At 43.1% G+C, this 26,285-nt stretch overlaps 1 protein-coding gene across 5 annotated transcripts in view; it reads left to right on the top strand.

The window, feature by feature from the left end:
* The first annotated feature begins 7,584 nt into the window (after nt 1–7,584).
* Nucleotides 7,585–26,285, top strand: part of LOC121878356 (transcription factor Sox-5-like) — a 141,125-nt gene continuing 122,424 nt past the window's right edge. For 3 of the 5 annotated variants that reach the window (XM_042384541.1, XM_042384540.1, XM_042384539.1), the window contains exon 1: nt 25,811–25,978. In XM_042384541.1, the coding sequence (XP_042240475.1) occupies nt 25,968–25,978 (11 nt within the window). In that variant the 5' untranslated portion in view covers nt 25,811–25,967. Of the gene's footprint in view, nt 7,811–7,842; nt 8,108–25,810; nt 25,979–26,285 lie in introns of those variants that run through there. The other 2 variants (XM_042384542.1, XM_042384543.1) reach the window with 2 other exon arrangements.

Below are 26,285 nucleotides of genomic sequence, written 5' to 3'. Positions count from 1 at the left end.
AACGTACGTGATGGCCGTGCATGGCGGGAGTAATTGGGTGGGCGTAATGGGGACATCGTAATGGACAAACCGTTCATAGGGGTGACGTGTAATGGGGAGAGAGAGAGTTACCGTAAACCAGGTAATTATATTTGTGAGAGTAAGACAGGTGTCCCTTAATGAGAGAACACACACACACACACACACATACACACACACACACATACACACACACACACACACACAAAACCTAACACCACATAAAAAAACGCTCATATAAATACACATGTACGCACACGGATATATGTACACATACCTACCTTCGTTTCGTGTACGTATTTCTCTTGAGTTCCGACGTCCATTAGCGCTGGCTCCTCCGACGTACACGCGGACACCAGGAAAGAACTATTATCGCAACACTTATTATTACTACTACACTATATTATCACCATCACCACAATTATCACCATCACTACACTATATTATCACCATCACTACACTATATTATCACCATCACCACAATTATCACCATCACCACAATTATCACCATCACTACACTATATTATCACCATCACCACAATTATCACCATCACCACAATTATCACCATCATAAGAACATAAGAACATAAGAATGGAGGAAACTGCAGCGGGCCTATTGGCCCATACTGGGCAGTCCCGTTTACACCCAACCCCTATTGCTCATATAAGCATCCAACCTATGTTTGAAGCTATTCAGCATATTCGAGTTAATGATGATATTTGATAACTTGTTCCACTCATCCACTACTCTGTTTCCAAACCAGTGTTTACCTATTTCACGCCTAAATCTAAATTTGTCTAATTTAAAACCATTGTTACGAGTTCGTTCCTGGTTGGATAGTTTGAGTACCTTTGTAATGTCCCCTTTGTTTAGCCCTGCCTTCCACTTATACACCTCTATCAGGTCGCCCCTCGCTCTACGTCTCTCGAGGAGTGCAAATTAAGATGCTTTAACCTGTCTCTACTCAAGGTTCCTAATGCCCGGGATTAGTCTTGTCATTCTCCTCTGAATTCTTTCCAAGGATTCTATATCCATTCTGTAAAACGGTGACCAGAACTGAACTGCGTAATCCAGGTGTGGTCTCACAAGAGCAAGATACGTTTTAGGATGACCTCGCTTAGTCTTGTAACTAACACTCCTTTGTATGAACCCAAGTACTTTATTAGCCTTGTTACGAGCAAAAACACATTGTTTACTTGGCTTAAGGTTCCTACTTAGCATTACTCCTAAATCTCTCTCGCAGTCGGATTTCTCTATGGCATCGTTGTTCATCTGGTATCTGGTTTCCCTGTTTACATCTCCTATACTGAGTACTTTACATTTGTCCACGTTGAATTTCATCTGCCATTTTTCAGACCATTCGACAAATTTGTTTAGATCTTCCTGTAGTTTTGCCGAGTCCTCGTCAGATTTGATAACACGTCCTATTTTAGTGTCATCACCACAATTATCACAACCACAATTATCACCATCACCACAATTATCACAACCACAATTCTCGTCATCAAAGTTATCATCATCTACAAATATTATTATAACTGGGTCATAACCACCACCACAACAACAACTTCACACACACACACACACACACACACACACACACACACACACACTTAACAAAACAACTACTTAAGACTTAATTAATTTCTTTTAACTGTTTTAGTATAAGATTAGATTCAATTATATCAACAAACAGTATTATCTAAACACTCGAGACTGTAAACTGTCCTCAACTGTATAAAACTGTCTAATATTTACAGTTACTTGGTCTGTCTGTCTGTCTGTCCTTGAAATCTAAAAGTAAATTACCGTAGATTTTGTTCCTTGGGTAGCGACTGTCTGTGGACTGTCTGTCTGTCTGTCTGTCACCAGTTAGTTCAAGCACCAGTTACCATTTAGTTTAGTACCAGTAAGTTGTAACACCAGTCAGTTGTAACACACTAGTCAGTTGTAACACCAGTCAGTTGTAACACCAGTCAGTTGTAACACCAGTCAGTTGTAACACCAGTCAGTTGTAACACCAGTCAGTTGTAACACCAGTAAGTTGTAACACTAGTAAGTTGTAACACCAGTCAGTTGTAACACCAGTCAGTTGTAACACCAGTCAGTTGTAACACTAGTCAGTTGTAACACCAGTCAGTTGTAACACTAGTCAGTTGTAACACCAGTCAGTTGTAACACCAGTCAGTTGTAACACCAGTTGTAACACCAGTCGGTTGTAACACCTGTAACACCAGTCGGTTGTAACACCAGTCAGTTGTAACACCAGTCAGTTGTAACACCAGTCAGTTGTAACACTAGTCAGTTGTAACACCAGTCAGTTGTAACACCAGTCAGTTGTAACACCAGTCAGTTGTAACACCAGTCAGTTCTATAGCACCAGTTACTTACAAGACCAGTCTTAATGTAACTGTATAATATTACCGACAATAATAATAATAATAATAATACAATGAAATTAGTTAATCATTCGTCGTTGCATACATTACCGATTTAATGCGACGCAACAATTCGATATCAACTTGGTATCGGATAGAGACTAAAAGTTATCGGTTAGTTTGCCGATATCATCTCTTGAGTCGTATGAATGATTGTAATTATTAGTATAAAAAAGACACTATCATATCGGTATAGTTAATAATTTTTTCTATTATTTTAAATCGGAAGTGGGGGAGGTAAAAAACGATGAGGAAATTATATCGGCTAATGGAAGGTACTAATTTTGGTATCGGTTTTTAAGGATGTGTGGAGTTGGTTGATGTTGAGGGAATGTAGTGTTTTATCGGTATATAGAATGGATTTATTAAATCGGAATTGAGGAGGTTTGGTATCGGAAAGGCGGAGGAGGAATTTGGTATCGGAAAGGCGGAGGAAGAGGAGCAGATTTGTTTTTACAGAGGTGGCGCTGGTATCGGGAAGGATAAATGGCCTGTTATCGGCATGTAAGATAATCGTAGTCTCGGGTCTTGGTATCGGATTTAGGATGGCATCGGTATCAGGGAAGAATAATTAAACGGTCTAGTATCGGTACGCGAGATGACCGTAGAATCGGCAGCGAAATATAAGGACGAGTATATCGGGTTAGTATCGGGTTAAGTGTAAGAACGGTATCGCGAACACACAGTGAACACCTGGTATCGTATTCGAGAAAATCGGCAAATGAAGAACAAATAATTGGTATCGGTGTCTATGAAATACAACGTGAAGGAATTGTTATCGGCACTGACAAGCGACCGGCCATGCATCTGGTATCGGCTGTAGATATAACGCGATAGTTATTTGGTATCGGGACCATTTTCTTGATATCACAACTACAGTGTGTTATCGGCATCGAGGTTTTAGTAATATCGTATCGGAAATGAGGTATCGGGAAATTTCAGTATTGCCGATGACGAAAAAAATGAGAATTAAAAAAAATAGAAAAAATATGGGGGTTATTTATTTAAAACTACGGACGCTGTTTGTTTGTTTGTTTGTTTGTTTGAATCACGGACTTTGTTCCTCTAAGCCTGTTATTCATTTAATACTACGGACGTTGGTTTATTCAGTCACACGGACGCTATTCACTCCAAATTAAGTACATTAAGTCTCTCACAAACACGTACATGAAATATCTCAGAAACACGTAGGCTACATGAAATCTCTCAGAATCACGTATATGAAATCTCTCAGAATCACGTACATGAAATCTCTCAGAATCACGTACATGAAATCTCTCAGAATCACGTACATGAAATCTCTCTCACAAATACGTACATGAAATCTCTCAGAAACACGTACATGAAATCTCTCACAAATACGTACATGAAATCTCTCAGAAACACGTACATGAAATATCTTAGAAACACGTATATGAAATCTCTTAGAAACACGTACATGAAATATCTCAGAAACACTTACATGAAATCTCTCAGAAACACGTACATGAAATATCTCAGAAACACGTACATCGTCTCAAAATCACGGACGTTCCTCGGGTACGTAAATTCACCGGGAAATGTTGAAATAAAAGAACTACAAAATTTACAATAAAAGAAGATAATTTTTCTCACTCCTTCCTCCTCCTCCTCCTTCTTTCTCCTTCCTCTTCCTCCTTCTCCTCCTTCCTCATTCCTCTTCCTCCTCTCTTCTTTTCTCCTTCCTCCTTCTCTCCTTCTGTTCATCCTCCTCATTCCCATAGTCTTTTTTTTGTGTCAGTTCCTTCCTTTGTTAAGAGGAGAAGGAGAAGGCAACCGACGAGGGAGAAGAAGAGGAGGAGGAGGAGAAGGAGGAGAGAAGGAGGAAGAGGAGAGGAGGAGGAGGAGGAGGAGGAGGAGATTCTGTTGTCCGATCTACACCTCCTTCACGACCTTGAATAGCCTTCCTCCTCCTCCTCTTCTCCTCCTTCTCTCCTCCTCCTCCTCTCCTCCTCCTCCTCTCCTCCTCCTCCTCCCCCTTCCCTCCTCTTCCTCCCAGGCTCCTCAAGCAGCGGTGACTAAAGGGGCGTTGTCGTCAAATTTCCCTTCCTGGGTTCATTGTCCTCTTTGCCACGCACACGGACACGTGCATACTTACACGGAGACATACACAGACATACACGTTATACAGACGGTCGGAGGGAAAGACACGCGGTTCTAATATCATCATCATCACCACCACCACTACTAACACCACCACCACCACTACTATCATCACTACTAACACCACTATCACCACCACCACCATCACTACCACCACCACCACTACTAACACCACCATCACCACTACTAACACCACTAACACCACCATCACCACTACTAACACCACTATCACCACCATCACCGCCACCATCACCACTACTATCATCACTACTAACACCACTATCATCATCACCACCACTACTACCACTATCACCACCACCACTACTACTACTACCACCACTACCACCACCACCACACTACTACCACCACCACCACCACTACTACCACCACCACCACTACCACCACCACTACCACCATCAGAGGGAAGAAGGGTGCTATGAAGGGAGAAAGAGATAACGAGAGAGGGGGAAAAGGGAGAGACTGAGAGGGAAGAACTGAGAGAGGGGTTAAGAGAGGGGGGAGTAGAACACTATGAAAGTGAGAGATATAGTGTGAGAGATATAGTGTCTCAGGGATATAGTGTCTCAGAGATATAGTGTCTCAGTGCATTTGTTACTCACGGGAGGCAGGTGAAACATATTGTATACATTTACCTGTGTATACACCTGGTGGTTAATCAGGTGTGTACATGTATTTAGCTGTATGTGTACATTTATAGCTATGTACGTTTTTCCTCTTGATTTTATTCGAGTCACTTGATGGTTCTGTTATATACACTGATTCTTGTTACACTAGGAAATATATTTATACTGATATATTTCGATATATTTTCCTCTGTAGACATGAAACACTTGGACGGGACGATATGCAACATCTTCATTCCTTTGGTCAGTAATTTTCATATTTTTTTTATTATCTTTTCGTGGGCAATTAATCACAGGTTGATGTATTTTTTTTTTAGTATGGTGTGGGCAATAGGGAGGTAAGTTGCTGTTTGTTTTCACTCGGGCAGTAGAATGGGCAAGAACACCTGGGGGTAGTAATTAGGTGAGGTTTTGTTCAATTGACGGCGGCGGGACGGAGGAGGAGGGAAGAAGGAAGAGGAGGAGGAGGAGGGAAGAAAGAGGAGGAGGGAAGAAGGAAGAGGAGGAGGAGGAGGAGGGAAGAAGAAGGGTAGCGGTAGGGAAAGAAGGGCAATTAAGGATGGATTTTTAATACTCTGTAGGAAGTTCAGGAAGGTAAATATCCCCTAACCTAACCCCGACGCCACTCACCTGACCCCGACGCCACTCACCTGTCCCTCATTAAGGTTGGGTTATTTTCACCCCAAACTAATAATCACGTGATATATAGATTGACACTAAGTAATTATTATTATTTTTTTTTTTTTTATTGGAATTCGATTTAACGGGTTTTTTTTAAGATGAGTCTTTGTTTTTGGTTCAGTGTATCTCAACGTTAAGAGATAAAGGGCAAGAGACTGTTTAGAGACTGAGTTTTGTTGTAGTGATGATCATAAGAAATTTGGGGGAGAGGTACTTGCTTTTTGCCGGTCGTGGGTCACTTAAGTATTTAATTCTCGACTAAGTAAAAAAAAATCGATGGTTGTTTTGTGAGGGTTGAGGAATTCGGTCTCTTTAGAATCATCAGGTCTAAAATTCGGTCTTTTTTATTTTTTTTTACAAGACACCAAATTTCTGTCTTTCACAGTTCAAGAAGGTTAGAAAATAATAATCGGTCCAATATACTCCAAAATTCGGTCTTTTATAAGTTTAACACCAAAATAATTCAGTCTCGGTAGTGGAAATCAAGACCGATTTTTTTTCTTAACAGGTATTTTGTTAAGACCGAGTTTAATCATCTTCGGTCAAGGGTCAAGTGAAGGTATTTTATCTTATATCCACAACACCTATCTCTTTCTCTCCCTCAGTATCTCTCTCCCTCAGTATCTCTCCCTCACTCTCTCTCTCCATCACTATCTCTCTCCCTCACTCTCTCCCTCTCACTATCTCTTCCTCAGTATCTCTCTCACTATCTCTCTCTCTCTAATAGACTTGTTGGATGTAAATGGTAAAGACTAGCGACTCTACCATCCTCTTTCGTTTCCGCCCGCCCGCCCGCCCGCCTACCTATCTATCTATCCGTCCGTCCATCCGTCCGCTCAAGTGGGCGAGGTGGGGCGTAGCAAGGCGGTGTGTGTGTGAGGGAGGGATGGAGGGTCTTTAAAGTAAGACTTGAGACAATTCCCGTGGCGTCCCTCCTCTTCCTACTCCCAGCCACCCTCTTTACTAGCTACCAGGACGAGGTCTTCCTCCTCCTCCGCTCGTCCACACGGCCGAGGAAGACCCGAAAGTGAGGAGAAAATCAATAACACAAATTTAAAGACTTTGCTCTCTGCTGGCGTACTGAGGAACTATGGGTAGGTGACTATAGGAGAGGAGAGGGAGGTGCGTGTCCCTGCTAGGCCGCGTGTGGCAGGAGGGGGGAGGAAGAGGTGTTAGGACGACAGCACGGGGGGAGGATGAGGGGGAGGAAGGGGACCAATGGCGTCGCCTCACAGCCAGGGCGCGATCCTGGCCTCAGTCGCCACACCACTGCCATTTCTAGGGAAAAATACACATTAGTTAGGTGGGGGTTTAAAGGCCGGCCGTGCCCCCACCTTGCCAATTCGCGACCACAAAATTCCACGATGGGCGGCTTTTTCTTGGCGGGGAGCTCGGGGGACGAGCGGCAATTTTCGTTGGCTGGTTTACCTGCGCCAGTGGACCAATTGTGGGTGTCGGCATTGTGGTCCAGCCCCCGTTGTTGTGGGCTCCATTGTTATCCGGACAATGGTTGGTCGCCGCGGGGGGAGGCGCCTCCCCATTGGTCGGCCATTGTGGCCCCGCGCGCGCTGATTGGCTGCGCGCCGCCACGTTTTGTTATGGGGGAACAGTGCGGTGACGTCACGCGCAGCGGCGCCCGCCACTGACGAGAATCCGTAAGAATACTCAGTGTGGCCGGCATTGGCTGTGGAACAACACGGGGCGGCTGCGCGCATTGTTTGCGGGGCAGCACACACACACACACGGAGCGCTCACTCTGTGTCGCGACACGCCCGGCGCCACACTATGTGCTGACGTGCTACGACACCCGCGCGCTGTGCTTTACTACCACTGGCAAGACTACACATTGTTTACAGCGGAGCAGCAGCGCAGAGCCCGGACGCTGCGACGAAGGCGGAGTGTGACAGGTAAGCTGGTGGTCACCTGGGCTGACCACGGGGCCCTGCAGGCACGGCCCCGACCCTACACCAACACCACCACCACTGCTGCCTCTTGGCACCCTCACCTACTGATGGCACGCGCCTATCAAACATACACGACATCGGCTAAGTTTGGCACCTTGGCGATGGGGAGAGAGGTCGGGGCTAGCAGTGTAAGCGAGCGACCTCCAGCCATGGCCTCCTCCTCCGCCGCCCGCCGCCTCCACCTCCTCCGCGACGTTCTCCTGCCTCGTCCTCCTCCTACGTGGCTCCTGCTGGTCCGAGGTGCCTCCTAGCGTGTTCTCCGGGCCTCGCTGTGTCTTAAGTGCCGTGGTTGAAACGTGAAAAGTGTCCGGGGGAAGTGCAGTGTGGCGGGGAAGGTGAGGTGCGGGGCGGGCAGCGACACACCGCCCGGCACCGCTGCCTGCCACCACCGCCCACAGTTTTACTTGTAAATCATCGGCAGAGCCCGATTTATGTGACTATAATTTGGGATGTGTCGGCTCCGGACGTCAAGGAAAAGGCACCGGAAATAGCTGTGCCTTAAGATGGGAGGGGGAGGGGATGAGTGTGGTGATTGGTGGTGTACACGGTCATATCTCCAGGCCGCCAACCTTGTAAAAACAACATGCGAAAAAAAAAAACATCCTCGGTCTTGATCCAGTGATGTGATGTCTTAATACGAACTCTTTAGAACGTGTCGATCTTGTAAGTTGTTTTTAAACCGTCCCTTGAGAGACGTGTGTGTGTTTATCGTAGGCTCCCTCTGTAATAGTTGACGGATGAGATGTTGATCTAGAAGCGGCATAAAACCCCTCGATGTGTTTGAAGAAATAACAGATAAGTCGAGAAATCAAGCGTCCCGTGATTGATTTGTAGCCCCGGTCCCGAGGTGAGGTGTGCTCCTCCCTGCGAAAATAAGCAAAAGTCGAGCTGCAAAAGTGACGTAATAGTTCTAAATATTTGCAACACCAGGTAGGCTTGAGGAGTATCACACACGCACACACGCACACATCCCTCCTGCCAAGGCACCAGGTGAACTAATTAACAAAAAGGTGTAGTTATAACATGTACCCTTCCTTTAATCCCCCTTTTACCGTAGTTATATTACTGTAGAGTGATGTTGTAGTGGTTGACGTGGTTATGGCCGAGATGTGGCTATATGGGGAGCTGTAGATATAACGGGAGTGGACTGTGCCGCTCTATAAGTGACTCGTCTGTGTGTGTGTGGACCCTGCGCCTTACCTCTGGCCTGCAGGTATTGGCAGCGGGGGTGTGTGCACCTCAAACGCTAAGTTGTCAAAACATGCGGTGGAGAGGATTTTTGGTATACTTGATTAGGTGTAGGGGTGTGGGGTGTAGAGGGTTGGGTGTAGGAAGAGGTATGCTACACTTTACACAGTTACATCCCCGGGGTGTGCTATACTCGTTGGTTCACTTACCTCATCCCATCTTCTCACTTAAGTGGTAAAAACACTCTTTACACACCTCTAACACAACACACACAAAAAAACTTTTAAAAGAGTAATGTATCAATTTTTTTTACTCACCTATCACACCTATCGCGATGAAGGGAGAGAGGAGGGGGGGGCAGCGGATGATAAAAGTGTACATAAGGAAGATTTGTAAGGAGTGAGTGAGGCAGCATAGAGAGAATGAGGGAGGGAAGAAGAAGGAGGTGAATGAGTGAGTCGAACATCAAGAAACGTGGTCTAGTGGTAACAGAACACTCGCCGTCTCACACTAAGTATCATAGTTCGAGTTTTTTTCTTCTCTGTGGTATAATGAGGAGGGAGGGGGGGAGGAGATCTTCATTTACATGTTGTCATAGAGATTTATGAAGTGTAGTTAGATGAGATTATATTTACGTCTAAAAGGTACAAGCCGCTTTGGGGGAGTAGGTGTGCTTTACTAAACTGGACAAACACGTGTTATATGTATTTGCATGTAAACAGAAGATACATAATCCGCTCTAATATTACCTGAATGATTTAATCTAAGTACTGGAAAATCGAAAGTACCGTAAAACGTCTAAATAACGGACTCGTCTCTCTATATAATCCGTTAGATAAGGGATTCATATCTAATTGGATCCTGGATGTAATGGACTTTCATTTTCATTATAGTTCGTTAATTGGAGGTATCACATATAATATTCCCTCGATATAGCGGATTTTCCTCTCCGGATTGTGCGTTAAATAGAGGTTGTACTGTACCGTAAGAATATATATTTTTTTACTTGAGTTTAAAAAGGTTAATTATAAAGATATATGAACGTGTGTCATTCTATCACCTGGAAAGCAATATAATTTCTCAAGTTTGTTATTGTAAGTTGATAAATATTATATAATAGATAAGATGTAGAATAAAATATCTGTCCGTGTCTCTGTCTGTCTGTCTGTCTCTCTGTCTCTCTCTCTGTCTCTCTCTCTCTCTCTCTCTCTCTGTCTCTCTCGTATGGTTTTAAGGTGTTAGTAATTATAGTGTGTATGTGTCGTTGAAGAGAGATTCGCGTTATCCATGCGATTACTCCATCACATCGACAACCTTGGCTACACCTTGGCTACACCTTGGCTACACCTACATACAGTACAGATCAGCAGGTGTTGTCGTAGAGGAGGGAGGAAAGAAGATGTTCGCTCAAGTAACGTAACCTCTCCTCTCTCCCTCCCTCCAAAACCTCTAACCCCTCCTCCTCCTACTCCTCTCTCCCTCCCTCCCTCCCTCCCTCCCTCGCTAGCCGTGTAGGAACCCGCCCAACTGTTCCTATTCATCGTAATTTCAACCAGATATTTTCCCTCTAACTCGCCGGTTTCGGACACTCTTTATTTCGCCGCTAGATATCAATCAATATTTTTTTTTTTTTTTTACTTCTATTCATTTCATCTTTTGTCAGGTTGGTGTGGATGTGTGAGAGGTAGATATATCCACACAGGTAGATATATCCACACAGGTAGATATATCCACACAGGTAGAAGACGTACATAGATACACTCAATGGATATTTCTATTCAATTCACACCTTGTTGAGGAAAAGGTAATTAAAAAACCCACGTAGGATTAATTGAAGAAAATTAAGTGATTGAGGTGATTTAGGTGATTGATAATTGTGATTTCTCGAGAATTTCACCGGGGAATATAACCTGGTGATTGATTTATACCATACCTGTCAAGTAAATCACCTTATGATATAATTTGGTGATTGATTTATAACACGTACACACACACGCACACAAACACACACAGGTAGTATATAATTATAACATATGTAAAAGGTTGTACCTGCATATTTGGTGTGATTTGTGTTGAACAGTTCACCTGAAAATGTCCACTTACCTGAAGACTCAACACCGTGACAGGTATAGACTCTCTCTCTTGATTAGTCTTGAGGTGGGAAAGACTTCTGTCCTCTTTAGTATTTGGAGTCTTCGTCCCTCTTTAAAGACTCTCTCTCTCTCTCTCTCTCTCTCTCTCACCATCAAGGTCAGGGGAAGACGGAGTGAAGGGGATGAGAAGGGGAAAGGGGTCAATAAATGAAGATAGAGAAGAATTAGCTTAACACTTGAAGGGGTACAGCGCAATATAGATAAGACCTCTTCCTCCTTCCTCTTCCCCCACCAACGAGGAAGTGATATTAAAATACTTACAGCAGAGTCTTTGTTAAGGGGGGGAAGTCTTATAAGGGAAATTAATCGATAGAAGTGTATTTAGATGTTATACTTATAAAAGGGGTTCCCAAGGTCCGGTTTCGACGGATATCTTTTGTAAGTAAAGTTATTAAGTAATTTGAATATTATAAGTGATTAGTTGTACATATTACGGTTGCTAGTTACTTAAATGTTTTATTCAGAGCGATAGAAGTGATTGGGTATTTTTTTTTCCGTAAAGTTATGTGTAGTAAAGCGTGGTCTTGGCTATTAGTACGGGCTAGTTACTGGTTAGATACTTATGGCTAGTTTATTCGTTCTAGATACTAGCCATAATTAATAAGATATGGCTGATTTACTGATTCTAATTACTAGCTTAGGAGTTATGGCTAGTTATCGGTTGTATAAATACTAGCGATTCTGGGCACTTGCTGGTTTCAGTTGCTAGCGGGAGAGGTGAAGGCTTGTTACTCCTTCAAGATTCTAAAGCGATACGAATAAAATAGCTATAATCCCGCTATTCGCTCTCGATAAAGTACTAGCATCAATAACAAGCTAGCTAGTTCATATTACTTAAACCAAGATAAGAGCTCTGTGATAACTATTTTACACACTAGCGCTATTTTGCGTTAGTACTTTTAATAGCGCCTGAATGGAGTACTAATGTGGATCTACTTACTAGTTGCTTGTTGCTAGTACTAGTATATGCGTTAGTCATTGTGATTATTGGAGTAATTGTAAATTATTTTTAAACGATTATTTGTTTTTTAATCGGAATGATGATAATCGATAATCGGATTTCTCGTTTTTCCGGTTCGATACGATGATAATTTTGGTATACTTTCTTTTTTATCTATTCCAGAGAAAGTTAACGAGTCATAGTACTTTCTAAGGCGATAATCACTTTCTACGGGGATTATGAGAATACTTTCTACATAATTACTTTCGAAATATATATAATTACGTACTTTTATAATTTCTAGTAACGTTCCTATTGATTTTCTTTATAATAGGAGTGAATTTGCTTTCTACTTTCACTGGGATAATAGTTTTAAAAAAGTTTTCGTCACTTTCTAAAACAGACTGAAAATTTATCCTTTTTTCTGAACGACGTAGATCTTGTATAGAGTAAGGTGTACCTATTAATTAGCAAGTGAAAGTTGAACTAGCTTTCTTGATTACTTTCACAGGGATAATTCAGTTTCATACGTTTTCTTAGCTTATTAAATAGGCGAGAGAAATTTAGCTGACCTTTCTTAATATAGCTTTCACGGGCAGTTGACTTTCTTTAATTCACTTAGCTTTTTAAATTATCGGAACGGCTATAATTTATCATATCGCTCTCTTATGGTCAGTTAGCTTTGTGAATAAACTTTCTTTAGTTAATTCCTATATAGTTAACTCAGCTAAAATCCACATTAACTGATATTTCTTCTTTCCGTTAGCTTTTCTGAATAACCAACACAGCTAGGATTCGCTAGTTAGTTCTCTTATTTCCAGTTAGCTTTCTAAAACGTCCAAACTCGGCTGTATATTTCACCACTTAGCTTTCTAAAACGACCAGCGCCGCTATAATACGCTATCTCACTTAACTCTCCAAGCTAACGTATTACCTTATAACCAATACATAGCTTCTGTCGTTAGCTTCTTTGACTCGTTAGTACAGGAAGCTAAAATAGCGTAATATCTCTCGTTATATTTGTGTTAATTGAGAAACATAGCCGTGTTATATTAGACTCTTGGCCATATTGTTCCGTGTGTTGGCCATATTGTTCCGTGTGTTGGCCATATTGTTCCGTGTGTTGGCCACATTGTTCCGTGTGTTGGCCATATTGTTCCGTGTGTTGGCCATATTGTTCCGTGTGTTGGCCATATTGTTCCGTGTGTTGGCCATATTGTTCCGTGTGTTGGCCATATTGTTCCGTGTGTTGGCCATATTGTTCCGTGTGTTGGCTATTCCGTGTGTGTGTTGGCCATATTATTCCGTGTGTTGGCCACATTGTTCCGTGTGTTGGCCATATTGTTCCGTGTGTTGGCCATATTGTTCCGTGTGTTGGCCATATTGTTCCGTGTGTTGGCCATATTGTTCCGTGTGTTGGCCATATTGTTCCGTGTGTTGGCCATATTGTTCCGTGTGTTGGCCAAAAGCGGTAAACTGAGACGATCTTAGTTAAGCTATCATTGTAAAGTAATCGATTTGGGTATTTTTTCGATGGTGATTTTTCGGGAATGATAATGATGTTTATAATGATGATGGTGAAAGATCATTATATATCTTGACATGATTATTAAAGTGGAATGAATATGTTAATTTACGTTATGTTAAATGTGACTTAGGAGCTTGTTAATATTTGCGGTTTTATTTTTTTGAGGGGGGGGATAATTTGCATACCGGTTCTGTCTGTCTGAGTGTAATTCTGATAATTTAGTTAAGATTATGAGTGTTGATTATATGCTTAGTAATTATAATCAGAATTTCCAGTCCTCAGGGAAGTTGCCGATCATTCCCGATTATTTGGAGGAATATAGATTAATTCCGATTACTGGGACATCCGATAACATGAATGGTCTTCCGATTTTATGCGATTTCTTACGTAGATTTTTTTTCACGGTAACCGATCACCTGGTGGGTCTCCGATTACGTTAGAATATCGGTGGGTTTTTTTCTAACTATGCAAAATTGATTCCTTTATCGGATATGATTCTCCGATTACATCCGACTATCGGCAAACCTTTCCGATCGTTTTGGAAATTTCCCTCCGATGATAACCGATTAAAGTCTGCTGTGGATTAGGTGCGGCTTTCCGATCATAGCCGATAATTGGCTCATATATCCCGATCGTTCCCGATTAATGGGCGAGTAAATAATCCTTCCCGATTTATATGAAGAGTTTTCCAATAGCGCCCGATATTTTAGAGCCAAATGTTACCCATCTCCAAAGACTGTCTGATGGTCCCGATAACGTGCGACTACCTGCGCAAATGTCCGATAATTTCCAATAACGAATGAAAGGAACTGAAATTTGCGTTTCTTTTTAGGAGTCTCCGCGCACGACCGATATCGCGCGGCAGGAAAAAAAATCCGATACTACCGATATAATCGAATGAAGAAGAGATAACTGATAAAGATGAGGAAAATAATTGATGCGATGAAGAATAAATTAGAAGTTTAACGATAACTGATTTATTCTTTTCCGTCGGTAACTGAATAATAATAATTGGTTACATATATACGGTAGAGTAATACAAAGGAACATACAGAATAATACAGTATACAGTGGTAGTTACTGTAATAAGGAGACAATTACAGTTTAACCTCACCGTATACTGCAGACTGGATACAGCGCTCGTCCACCACCCAAGAGTCACTGGTTCGAGCCCTAGGTTACCCACAGTCCACCCAGCTGCGATAGGGTACGGTACTAAATTTTATATTATTTTTATTGATTTTTCTTCCGAATTAAATTTAGCGGAAAATTCGTTTAATGGAGAAAAGTGGATTTTTTTTTTATCCGTTGGTGTCTGAAGTTGTGAAAAAATAATGAAAAGAATCGAATATATATATATATTTTTCTTTGGTATTCGATCATATATAAATATAACCTGAAAAAAAAACCTTATTCGTTTCACCGATGTTGTGAATAAGATCCGAACATTATAACCAGTATTAATCTAACACACTTTTGTATATAGATGCCTTAATCGAATTTTAACTACTAGAGAGAAATAGATTGAAGTATATAAGGAATCTACTTTAGCGTTGGTTACACCGAACACGTCATTGAAAACGGGGGAGTATTTTTCACAGCGTCATTCGAATTAAACCGAACATGAACCGACGGAATCCGAACGTGATATGAAATTCGACCGGACAGTGATGAAAACCGAACATTCTACCGTATCAATATGGGTTTAAACCGGATACGATGTAGAATTAAACCGGACAATAGTGTTCGAGAATCAAGCGCATGGAAGAGGGTGAGAGGGGAAAGAGAGAGTGAGAGGGGGGAGAGGGGAAAGAGAGTGAGAGGGGAAAGAGAGTGAGAGGGGAGAGAGAGAGAGAGAGAAGTATAATTTAGGTTAAGTTCGGTGTCTGTGTGAATGAGGTGTGGGGAGGAGGAAGGGAAGGAGAGTAAGGAATTTGAAGGTGTTAGAGAGAGAGAGAGAGAGAGAGAGAGAGAGAGACTAAGAAACGGTCATGGAAGAGGGAAAGGAAAGTTAGGATATAGACGAGAAATGGGAAGGAGAGATATATAGGAGAAGTGGACATGGGACAGAGAGTGATAAGACGGGACATACAGACGGACATGCGGGACGGGAGTATTAACACATGTTCCTCAGATTAAATTCCTCATTTACCGTCAACTGTATTTAAGTCACAGCGTTAACAACACCTTTGTATATATACGGTCCGTGAGATGTGTGTGTGTGTGTGTGTGTGTGTCTGTCATTCGGTCAGTCTTTATTTTCATCCATTTCATCAACATTTTCTTTCCCTTCCTTCCTTCCTTCCTTCCTTCCTTCCTTCTATTGAGAGAGAGAGAGAGGATAAAAACGGGTCACCCTCGACACGACTGAGGTTCCGACAGAGGGACACTGACTGTATGGAGAGGCGTTTCAACTTTCCCCGACTACAGATTATGAACGAAGAAGAAGTCGCTGACGCAGTAGAGGATGAGAAGAGAGGGAAAAAAGAAGAATATGTTGTCGGCAGGTTGTGACGACCCGCGGGAGACCTTGAGGATTAGTGTTAGTACATCGGTATAGAGAGGGAGGTGGGGTTATGGATTCTTCAGAGGGCGACTTGGCGTTCAAGGGTGAGGTATAGAGAGGGAGAGATACAGTGTGTGTGATGACAAATTCCTTCCCCCCCCCCCCTCCTCCTACTGGACCGTTGTTTTCTTCTCGAGGTCAACTGTCTTGTTCTGATGGGCGGTGATGCAAGACAGTGATAACAAGACGGACACAAACTATAGACAATCTTATATTTCTGATCCACATAGAATGAGTGTGTTATCTTCCTGTTGATAGTTATCTTACAGTAGTTATTGATCATCAACACACTGAAAAAGATCCAGGCACATAATCACGGTTATTCTTTGGTGATTCATACGCTTGGTGATTTGTTGTTTTGGTAACTTGAAAGCAGAGTATTGTTGTCTTGTGGTCATCAGACGCTGGGGACGAATGAATTTGTTAATGACTTTATAATGAGAATAAGAAGAAGTGATGATAAACCTCGAAGTAAAGAAATAAGTAATAATTAAGGATATCGGTGTGGCTTAAACGCAAGGAAAGGAGAGACTGGTAGATGATAGATCGTGAGTGTTTACCGTATATATAGTTTAGACTCCGAGAAAAACAAATGACTGGAGGGGGTATAGTGACTTAGGTGATTGATGGAGTACTCTCGGGAACTTACAAGTACATTCAAGCACACATGGGGACTCGGGTGATTTAAAGCAATGATTACGAGGACTCACAAGAACGTTCAAGCACACAGGGGGATTTTTGGTGACTAAAACAGTAATATTTGGGACTCGCGAGCACACGGGAGGGATTTCGGGGACTAAATCGGTAATATCGGGGACTCGCAAGCACACGGGAGGGATTTTGGGGACTAAATCGGTAATATCGGGGACTCGCAAGCACACGGGAGGGATTTCGGGGACTAAATTGGTAATATCGGGGACTCAAGCACACGGAGGATTTTCGGGACTAAATCGGTAATATCGGGGACTCAAAAGCACACAGGGGGATTTTTGGTGACTAAAACAGTAATATTTGGGACTCGCAAGCACACGGGAGGGATTTCGGGGACTAAATCGGTAATATCGGGGACTCGCAAGCACACGGGAGGGATTTCGGGGACTAAATCGGTAATATCGGGGACTCGCAAGCACACGGGAGGGATTTCGGGGACTAAATCGGTAATATCGGGGACTAGCAAGCACACGGAGAACTGGGTGCGTAGGTGGCGATCGGCGATAAGAAGCCTGGAGACTCTCGTAGACACCAACACCTGTTCTTCTCCGACCACACCTCAGGCAGGTGTCTGGTGGTGGCCGAAGGTATTTAAGAGTGTTAAATGGCGTTTAAAGGTGTTCAATGGCGTTTAAAGGTGTCCATATATGTTTTAAAGGTGTTAACAGATTTTTGAAAAGATGTCTTAGCGTTTTTAAAGGTGATTCCAGATATTTAAAGTGTTTAGCGGGGTTTGTAAAAGGTGTTCAGTTTTGTTCAGATAAGTGTTTTTAAATGTTCACATGAGAGTTGAGATTTAAATACGTGCGTTCAAAAGTTATTATTATTATTAGATTATTTTTACTATGCGGTCACGTTCTGGTTCATTTAATAGCGTTCAGGGTTCGTTCAAAAGTGTTTGGGTTCGTTCAAAAGCTTTCAGAGTTTGTTCAAGTGCCATTTGGGTTATCGATACGCTTATTATTGAAAAACAATGTGTGTGTGTGTGTGTGTGTGTGTGTGTGTGTGTGTGTGTGTGTGTGTGGGGCGATCAACACTGGAATCTTTGATGTTGTTCTCTTCCTGATCCCTTCCTTCCCCTTCTTCTCCCTTACCCTTACCCCCATCTTCTCCCTTCTTAGTCTCTCCTCCCCTGCCCTCCCTTTCCCCTTTGTGTTCCCTCTCCACTATTCTAATCCTACTCTCCCATCACCCTTTTCAATACCCCCTTCTTCTTCCCTTCTCCCCTTTCCCTTCCACCTCCCTCTCCCATCACCCTTTCTATACACCCTTCTTCCCGCCCCTCCCACCAACCTCCCCACCCTCCTCTCTTCCACCTCCCCCACCTTCTCTTCCACCTCCTCACCTTTCTTCCACTCTCCTCTTTTTCCACCTCCCCCACCTTTTCCACACAACGAGAGGGAAGGGTCATGAGGAGGGTTAAAATATAGAGACACAATTAGACTCCTAATTTATAAAAAGACAGACATCAAAGAGGGGCTTCTTCTTCTTCTTCTTCTTCTTCTTCACGACGACTCTCCTCAATGTCCTCTTCCTCCTCCTCCTCTTTCCCTCCTCCTCCTCCTCTTTTCCTCCTTCCTTCCTCCTTCCTCCTCCTTCTTCCTCCTTTTTCCCCTCCTCCTTCTTTCCTCCCTCCTCCCTTCCTCCTCTTTCCTTCCTTTCTCACCCTCACACATACACACAGTCAAAGTCGTAAGAAGAGAGGGGAAGAGAGGGGAGTAAGTGGGTTCATTGTGCTTCGCGGTCATAATGAGAGGGGAAAAGGGTGGGCTAGTGGATGGGTGGGTGGGCGGGTGAGGGGATTGAATGGGTGGATGAGGGAACACGGTGACTGGATGTATGAGTGAATGGGTTGGTGGATGAGGGAATACGGCGAGTGGATGAATGAGAGAAGAGAGGTGGATGAACTCACGGAATGGATGAGTGAGTGAATTTGTTTAAGTTAGGTGGTTGAGAAGTTGTTTATAATAATTCATAGGTGTGGGTTGGGGTGGGTAAGGTAGGTATGGGGGTGGGTTGGGAGGTGGGTAGGGTGGGCTCAGCTCTGATATACATTCCGTGGACATTTGTTTCATTGACAAAAGCAGCTCTGTTGTGGGTGTACTCTGAGGCTGACTCTGTTTTTGCTATTTTTAAAGGAAAGGAATTTTAGGTTGTAGTGATATTGGAACTCTATTGACAATACTCTCTCTCTCTCTCTCTCTCTCTCTCATTCACCCTCACCTTCAACCAACTTCCCCTCCACTCTCCTCTGTCAATTCTCATTGTCACGCTGCAACACCTGTCAATTTATGCTGGAATTGTTACCTCTTTAAAAGGACCGTGACAGAGTGTAATGAATAACTCTTTCCCCTCTTCCCCCTCCCCTTTCCCTTCCCCTTCCTCACATGCCCCTCTACTGACCCACTCCACCCACCTCTCTCCCTCTCTCACCCCTCCCTCCCCCACCCCCTCCCTCCTCACCCTCCTCCTCACCCTCCCTCACCCTCCCCACCCCTCCCTCACCTCACCCTCCTCCCCACCCTCCCTCCCCTCCTCCTCACCCTCCTCCCTCCTCACCCTCCTCCTCACCTCCCTCCCTCACCCTCCCTCCTCACCCCTCACCTCACCCCTCCTCCCCCTCACTTCTCCTCACAATGGACTCTCTATATTATCGTCAATTATATTCATGTTTTTGTTTTTAATTATTTTTTACGTTTCTTCTCAGTTTATGAGTTGTGTGTGTCTGTCTTCCTCCAATCTATCTATTGATCTATCTATCTATCTATCTATCCATCTATATCTATCTATCTATTCAACAAGGCGGGTAACAGGGCGGGCCAGTGGTACAGCTGGGAGGGGAACATATTGAAGACCCCAAGATGGCAACACCGGGGCCATGTACGCAGATGTTCCTGCGCGCGTGTGTGCGTATGTATGTATGCATGTATGTGTGTGTGTGTGTGTCAGAGGAGGAGACACCACTACCCCTCCCTTCTCCCCCTCACCTTCCCCTCCCTCCCCTTACTCAGGGCTCAAGATAGCAGCAAGGTGTGCATATTGACGAAACATTTGCTCTTGTCTGTTTTAAATGTACGCATGTGTGTGTGTGTGTTTCGGTTATTGTATGTGCGTGTAGGGGACTTGTGTTTGTGTGTGTGTACTTTCCAACATGTGATTGGAGAGAGAAAAAGAGAGTTTTTTTTTAGGTTAACAAATTTATTGACAAAGCTTGTACAGTTTGCCTATTGTGAGTAATTCAGTCAGGATCTTGACACTGAGGGTGGTATCACTTCTCACTGCCACACAGGACAGAGGTTCATACACAAAGAAATACATCATATTCATAAACAGTGTATATATATATATCCACTCATCTCCCTAACCACCTTCTTCCTTTCTTCTCTCTCTCTCCCATCATAATTACCCTTCTTTCTCCCTCACTCTCTCTCTCTCTCTTTCCCTCATTCTCTCCCACCTATACCCTCACTCCCTCCCACACCTTAACCCCGCCCCCACCCACCACAACACAGGGGTCAAAACAATGCCTCACACTCAGCTCGGCCTTATCACATGCTTGTGTTTTGTGTGGTGTAACCTGACCCCTTTACGAGGCCACGGAGGCGTAACCAACCCACCACTTCTTTTTCCTTCCTCCTTATAACCCTTAAGTCTAGAGGTCCATAAGGGTGGGATTTACACCCTTTCCCCTTATTGTAAATGTCCCTCTGTGGGTTACGTCTCAGTTGGGTCCCCTCAAGTGTTGCGTTGTGTGATAGTCAATTGTTAACTGTGATTTTTTTTTGGGGGTGGTGCTAATCAGTGGAAAGGGGGAGAGGGCCTGTGAGAGGGGTGGGGGAGGGTAGGGAGTGTGGGGGAAAGGAATACATATGAGGGGAAATGTGTGAGGGGGGAGTAAGAAAAGGGAGGGTAAGGAAGAAAGGGAAGTGGGAGAAAGGGGGAGAGGGGTGAGGGGAGGGGTGAGGGGAAAAGAGGGGTGGAATGTGTGATGAAATTTCTCCCTTAACGTGTTTGATTGACAGTAAGTTAAGTGTGTCGGAATTCGAAAGGGTGTGTGTGTGTGAGTGTGTCTGTCTGTCTGGGAATGCGTGTGCGTTTAGGTGTACATGTGTAGGTATGCATGATTGCCTATGTATGCATGTATGTGTGCGTGTTAAAGCGATGACCGCGTACTTGGGTGTGTTTGTATGTGCGTGTGTGTGTGTACATGCGTCGGTAAGGGTGTCGTATGAATGAGGTCAATGCGTGACCATATGTGCGTCTGTGAGAGTTAGTGAGAGACGGCGGCGGTAGTGTGAGCTACGAACACAACACAATGAGAGAGAGAGAGTGAGAGAGAGAGAGAGTAAATTATTCACCGACACACACACACACACACACACACACACACACACCGACAGTACAAAGGATTATTATGGTAATGTCACTTCCTTTGGTCATTCTTATCCCCAACTACTTCCCTATGACGTAACAACCAACACGATCATTTCTCAGTATTAACGACCGAGAGGATTACTTAGCGAATGAGGGAATTTATTTTGTTTTCGGTATTTACAACACAAGGAAATGGATTTAGATTGTGGAATTATTGTTAGGAAAGAAAATGGGGAGATTATTAAAGAAAATGGGGAGATTATTAAAGAAAATGGGGAGATTATAAAGGAAATGGGGCGATTATTAAAGAAAATGGGGAGATTGTTCAAGAAAATGGGGAGATTATAAAGAAAATGGGGAGATTATTAAAGAAAATGGGGAGATTATTAAAGAAAATGGGGAGATTATAAAGGAAATGGGGCGATTATTAAAGAAAATGGGGAGATTGTTCAAGAAAATGGGGAGATTATAAAGGAAATGGGGAGATTATTAAAGAAAATGGGGAGATTATAAAGAAAATGGGGAGATTATAAAGGAAATGGGGAGATTATTAAAGAAAATAAGAAACCTATTAAGGAAAGCATTTAATACTTGTAGATCTTTCTTCTAAGTTTATTATTCATTAGAGAATTTGATACAGTGTGTCTTTTATACACTTACTATAGTCACTCAGAGAATTTATGGGTTATGTATCTAAAGAATTATAGGATACATGCGACCTAAAGTAATTTATATATGTGAGAATTTATTAGACTTTGTAAAAATTTATTATTCTTAAACTCCCTTGAGTACTGGGAGTTAAAGTCCTTGAGTACAGGGTCGTCGTACTCAAGGGAATTGGTCATTGTACTCTAATATTTAAGTGATTCGTACTCATGGGGGTTAAAATATCGTACTCAAGGTATTATGCTCACGGGATTAAGTTATTATACTCGTGAAGAAACTGAAATAAACTTATTTCTTCTTCAAAACAAAGTATTTCAAATCTAACCTAACCTAACCATGATCCAACCCAAATCTAACCTAACCTAGACCCAACCCAAATCTAACCTAACCTAACCATGACCCAACCCAACTCTAACCTAACCTAGACCCAACCCAAATCTAACCTAACCTAACCATGATCCAACTCTAACCTAACCTAGACCCAACCCAAATCTAACCTAACCTAACCACGACCCAACCCAACTCTAACCTAACCTAGACCCAACCCAACTCTAACCTAACCTAGACCCAACCCAAATCTAACCTAACCTAACCCAGATATTTTTCATTGACTCGTGACCAACAGGAGTTAAGTTTCACCACAGCGAGGTTGAGTTAGACTGACCCGTCTCTCACAAATAAGAGAAGATGACCTTTCTTATCGACTGCTGTACAACATTCTCCATACAGATAACACGAGCCGAGGTTAACCCTGGGCCGTCTTATCAACACCTAAATTGCCCTGAGGTTACATAATTGACCCGAGGCTACACATAATTGCCCTGAGAGAGACAAAGACTGACTGTTTTGGTGGTAGAATTTCAAGTGTGTTTTTTTTTTATATATTGTGAATTGCGTTTTCTTTGGATAGATAGATAGATAGATAGATTAGATAGATATTGTGGTTATCTCTCTTTTTCTTGCCAGACGCTTTACCTTTCAAGAGCATTTAGTCGTGCGGAAAATTTACTCAAGTCTTATGCAAGCAAAAATATTTTCTCTTTTAAGATTATTCGTTAACCTACATCTGCAGTCTGGGTTATTATTATTATTATTATTATTATTATTATTATTATTATTATTATTATTATTATTGTTTTTGTTTTTGTCATTTTAAGTAAGGAGAATGTCTAGTTATAGTCGTCATTATTGTTGTTCTTGTATATCAGAAATCCCACGCCCACGCCCACGGGAGTAGTAACGTGGGCGGGGAAATCACCCACACTACATTTACGTCGCACAAGGGTATAGTTTTATATGGGTGGGTAGAGAGTATGACCCTACCCGCTCACATCCACTTATAAAAAAAAGGGTAGATATGAGTAAGGATATGACCAACCCGCCCATAAAAGCCGATTGTGAGCCAAATAGAGACAGTGATTCATCCACTTATCCACATCCACCCATAAAAAGATGATTCTCGGATAAGGAATGATTTCCACCCCGTCCACACCCACATGAGGATAGATATGGATGGCCAAAATGCAAATCCACCCGCTCTTCCATATCCACATACCCACTTCTACCCACCTACACAATCCACCCACAGAAAAACATACACCAGTTATCGATGGTAAGAGGCGCAAAATCTAACCTGCAGCCCATAAGAAGGTTGGTTGTGGGTGGCAGGAGGGGGAGGAGGAGGAGAGGACAAGCCACCCAGCCACCCATGAGCCGCCCAGAAGGAACACAAGGCACCATTATAAACGCACGGGATTTATAGGCCAGCCTCGCTAGGTTTCAATTACCCCCCTCTCCTCTCCCCCTCTCCCCCCCCCAGACCAGATGACTGTGTGACCTCGTCGGGCGTGAACAACACACTACACAACACGTCTTTATGTCTCTATGTCTAAATTGGTTGAGAAATTTAGAAATGACGGTACGATGTTTTTTTGTTTTTTTTTATAAGTGACGGTACAGTAGTGTTTTATAAGCGACGGTACACTAGTGAGGCACCGGGGTTACAATGTCAGGGAGAATAGTGTTCATATTGTATCAATTAGAACAATGTACTGTACTGTTGTCTGAGGTGGAATGACTATCCAGTTTGTTCTAATTTTGTGGGAAATAAACAATATATTCTTTTATTATTGTTGTTGTTGTTGTTGTTGTTATTATTATTGTTGTTATTATTATTGTTGTTGTTGTTGTTGTTGTTGTTACCGCGTCTTAAACCGTAATATTTGAGTTAATTTTCTATAATAGATTAAATATGTTTTCTCGGTGTGTTTACAATGTTAGCGACACACAAACATTGAAGAGAGAGAGAGAGAGTGAGAGAGAGAGAGAGAGAGAGTTAGTTAGTTACACTCCTGTCAATGTTTATGTTTGTATCTTATGTTTTATGATGTGTTTAGATTTGTGTTTAGTTCTGAAGGTTTTAAGGTTTTTTTTATTATTGTTTTTAATTGATGTTTGGTTTGTGTGTTTTTTTGTTTGTCTGTCTGTTTGGTCTTATATCTATCTATCTATCTATCTATATATATCTATTTATCTATATCTATCTATCTTAAAAAAATTCCTTACGTAACTACATATCACTATTTTTTGGAGGGGGTTACATTAATAGGTAGTTCCCATTGATCACCTCCCTTGGTCCTCAGACGCCGCGGATCATAATCAAGGTAACTTAGGTAATGGATGCCGTCGGGAGCCTCAGGTAATGGATGCCGTCGGGAGCCTCAGGTAATGGATGCCGTCGGGAGCCTCTGGTAATGGATGCCGTCGGGAGCCTCTGTGTTATAATGGAATTAGGACCAGGTCGCTCGTAAGTGGGTGGTGAAGTGACGTAAAAGAGCCTCTATGTCAGTAGTCCTTAAGGGAGATAATCCTGTAAGTGTTTTGATTTGTTATAATTTCCTCACTAATCACATTCGTCTTCGTAAGGTGATCTGGAGTGTGATTGGTTACTATTAAATGAGGTATTTTTATCTGGGGAGGTGAGGGGGAGGGGGGGAGGGGTGGGGAGAGGCCAAAGGTGAAGACATCAATACATAACACGGCGAGAACAAAAAGAAACTGCAAACAAACCTTCACTTGTTTTGAGGCGTTCGAGTTGGCGCGACGACTTGCCTCCAACTTCCCCCCTCCTCCTCCTCCTTCCCTCCTCCTCCTGCCTTCCCCTCCTCCTCCCTACCCCCTCCTCCTCCTCCCCCCCCCTCCTCCTCCTTCCCCTCCTCCCCCCTCCTCCTCCTCCTCCTCCCCCCCCGGCCAGGTCGCCCGTCTCGATTTTCATAATTTTGTCTCCACTTCCCTAATGAATCGTTCTCTCTAGTAACTGATTGCGGTTTCTTTCTCTTTGTTGTGTGTTTGTTTTTGTTTGTATCGTCATCGTTACGGAGAGAAGATCTTTTTACTCAACACTTGAGGCGGTACACAGGTCCTCGGTTGAGAGACAGACCCACAACAAATACCCGCCGTGAATGGACGGATGCATGTTTACAACTGAATTTTTCCCCGTTTCTCTGTCCCTTTTATTATCGCTTTGGATCGAGTTTTCTATTTATTTAATCCACATAGACGTTACTATCCTTCCTGATGTTGATATGAGGGAGTGTTCCGTAGTTTGGGACTGTGTGGTGTAAGTGAGGTGGTTTAGTTACACCGTAAGTGAAGGGACACAACAATGGCTGTGGTTACTGTTCATCGTACACACCGGCCACCACTACCACGTTGCGCCGGCCGAGAATGTGAGAGAGAATAAAGGCCCTGTTGTTTGTAGCCCCTGGGCGTCAATGGCCCTGTGGCCCCTCTCATGCTTTCGTCCAGCGAACCCACCACCAGTGCCAGTGCCAAGCCAGAGGGCCAAAGTGACCAGACGTGGACGCTCCGGTGCCCACTAGTGCCGCAAATGACACCGGCGTGAGACTCGACCGGGATTTCGTATCTGTGGAAGGAAGTGTTTGACTCTCGCGTGGATTACTGAGGACATCAACATGACGCTTGTGTGAGTAGGAAGACCAGTTGTGTGGTGGGAGGGAGGGAGATGGGTGGTTGTTAGGGGAGTGAGTGTGGTTACCAACACGATAGCAGCAGTTGGTGATGACCTTGATGGTATAGAAAAGACATCGCAAGACGCTTGTGTAAATTGATAATGGAGTGTTGACAGGACAGTGTGTGTGTGTGGGAGAGAATTACGTGTAAGGTGAACAGTGTGGTGATGGTTCTTGGGGCTGTGAGTGTCGTGGGTTCCAACAACGATGAAGTGACGTTTAATTAAGAAATCTAGACTCGGTTTATTATTTGATGGCAAT

Source organism: Homarus americanus, unplaced genomic scaffold (genome assembly GCF_018991925.1).
Source record: "Homarus americanus isolate GMGI-L3 unplaced genomic scaffold, GMGI_Hamer_2.0 scaffold41027, whole genome shotgun sequence".
Classification (NCBI taxonomy): Eukaryota; Metazoa; Arthropoda; class Malacostraca; order Decapoda; family Nephropidae; genus Homarus; species Homarus americanus.
Note: the sequence above shows the minus strand (reverse complement) of the source record. Positions and strands in the feature narration are given on the sequence as shown.